Source organism: Daldinia caldariorum, assembly GCF_022478825.1.
Source record: "Daldinia caldariorum strain CBS 122874 unplaced genomic scaffold F4812scaffold_1, whole genome shotgun sequence".
NCBI classification, from domain to species: Eukaryota; Fungi; Ascomycota; class Sordariomycetes; order Xylariales; family Hypoxylaceae; genus Daldinia; species Daldinia caldariorum.
In genome coordinates this window covers 2,477,888-2,479,836 of record NW_025953037.1, presented here as the reverse complement: position 1 = coordinate 2,479,836, position 1,949 = coordinate 2,477,888, and the positions used below count along the sequence as shown (strand labels likewise).

Sequence of the window (1,949 nt, the reverse complement as noted above, 5' to 3'; positions counted from 1 at the left end):
CAAGTTTGTCAGCGCAAACAACAGCAGCAAATACACAGACAAACGAAGACGAGCATTTGTGTATTCACCTGGTATTTTCGTGAAAGGCGAGAGAAAACCTCGTTGGACGGTGGTGAGTTAGGAATAATATCTGGTCCCAATTATGTAAGCATTACGACTTGTCTACATAGTACTTTACCTATCTTACGCCACAAGAAACGGGAATATCCTATCTGTCGTACACCCCCTGCGTTTGGTTCCTTCCCAGGCACACACTCCTCCCCCAAGAACCCAATTCCCCCAAACTTGTCCCCCCCCACCTGGGCTTGCAGCACTAACACAATCTTCAGATCAGATAAGATATTACTAGCAGACAAGCTGCAGGTTACCCCTGCCCCACCATAGCTTTTTATAGACACATCTTCCGTCTCCAAGCTTTGCTTTACTTACACCTGCTTTTGCAATTACACTTGGCACTTCACATAATTTATTTTTACTATCGGGTCGCAGTTCTTCGGTCCAATTGGTTGGCTGACCCAATTGATCAAGGGGAAGAAACAGGAGGGTGAAAGAAGAAAAAAAGAAGAAAAAAGAAAAGGAAAGAAAAGGAAAGAAAAGGAAAGATGGCGGCAGGTCTGCTCTCGCTTATCGGAGGGGCCCGGCGGGCGCTGACGGGGAGCGCGCGCGCGACGGAGCTGTTCCCGCAGACGCGGCCCGACGTCGACGGCGAGGCCTGCGAGCACGACTGCGACAGCTGCACCGTGAAGTACCCGCGGCACTTCAAGGTCGAGGAGTCGCACCCCCTGTACGGTAACATCAAGCCGTGGAGCACGCACGTCATCGTCGCGACTAGTAAGTCCGACTGGAAGAGGGATGTCGAGGATGAGAAGGGGAGCGTGATGGAGGCCTTTGGACATGCTAGTAAGCCTGGCAATGGGGTATGTTTTTTCATTCTTTTTTTCCCCGTGAATATGAAGAACACTAACGCAGTTGCAGCGCCTCATGCTCTCCGCGTCCAACATGCACACGCCGTCCCACCAGGCGGATTACTCGCAACCCACGTCGATCCTGGTGCTCCCCGCCTTCACCATCATCGACAACGTGACGCCCCCGGCCGTCCCGTCCCTCGTCAGCAAGTACATCTCGCGGGCGCCCACGACGTCGGACCCGCTGGACCCGATCGCGCTGCCGAAGACGATCCCGTCGTCGCGCTCGGCCGTGGGCGACATGCGGGCGCGCGCGTGCCCGCACCGCGCCGTCGTCCTCCTGTGCTCCCACCGCACGCGCGACGCGCGCTGCGCCCAGAGCGCCCCGCTCATCAAGAAGGAGCTCGAGCGCCACCTGCGCCCGCTCGGCCTCGACCGCGACCTTGACGACGAGCGGCCCGGCGGCGTCGGCATCTACTTCGTCAACCACGTCGGCGGCCACAAGTACTCCGCCAACGTCCTGATCTACCGCCGCCCCGACGCCTTCGGCCTAGACAAGGTGGAGCGCGGCAGGCTGCCGCCGGGCCAGGAGCCGCAGGTTAAGGTCGTGAAGCCGGTGCCGGCGCCGGAAGAAGATGGGGGGGAAGGGAAGGGGCAAGGGGAGCCGGATGTTGGTGCCGCGCAGTGTATCTGGCTGGCGCGGGTGAGGCCTGAGGACTGCGAGAATCTGGTCCGGTATACGATCTTGCAGGGTAAAGTTGTCAAGCCTGATAAGCAGCTGAGAGGCGGGTTTGATCGGAGCACGGGGATGATGAGCTGGTAGGTTAAGTAGCTATAAGGTACATATGGGAAAAGACGTTAATGTTATAAATAACATGTGAATTTAACGTAGTTTTTTTAAAGTAAAAATCGAAGGATTATTATTATTAATTTATATTAATAATTATATTAATAAAATATGGTTTTATTTAAATTTAATTAAAATATTATATTAAAGTAATATTATTTTAATATTAATAATTTTTTTTATAAAAAATAAAATTA

At 53.1% G+C, this 1,949-nt stretch overlaps 1 protein-coding gene across 1 annotated transcript; it reads left to right on the top strand.

Moving 5' to 3' along the window:
• Positions 1 to 602: 602 nt before the first annotated feature.
• On the top strand, positions 603 to 1,728 carry F4812DRAFT_454633 (actin patches distal protein; the record flags this gene model as incomplete). Its single annotated transcript, XM_047936676.1, has 2 exons — positions 603 to 917; positions 976 to 1,728. The coding sequence occupies 2 exons, from the start codon at positions 603 to 605 to the stop codon at positions 1,726 to 1,728; spliced, it is 1,068 nt and encodes a 355-aa protein (XP_047795129.1).
• Positions 1,729 to 1,949: the final 221 nt, after the last annotated feature.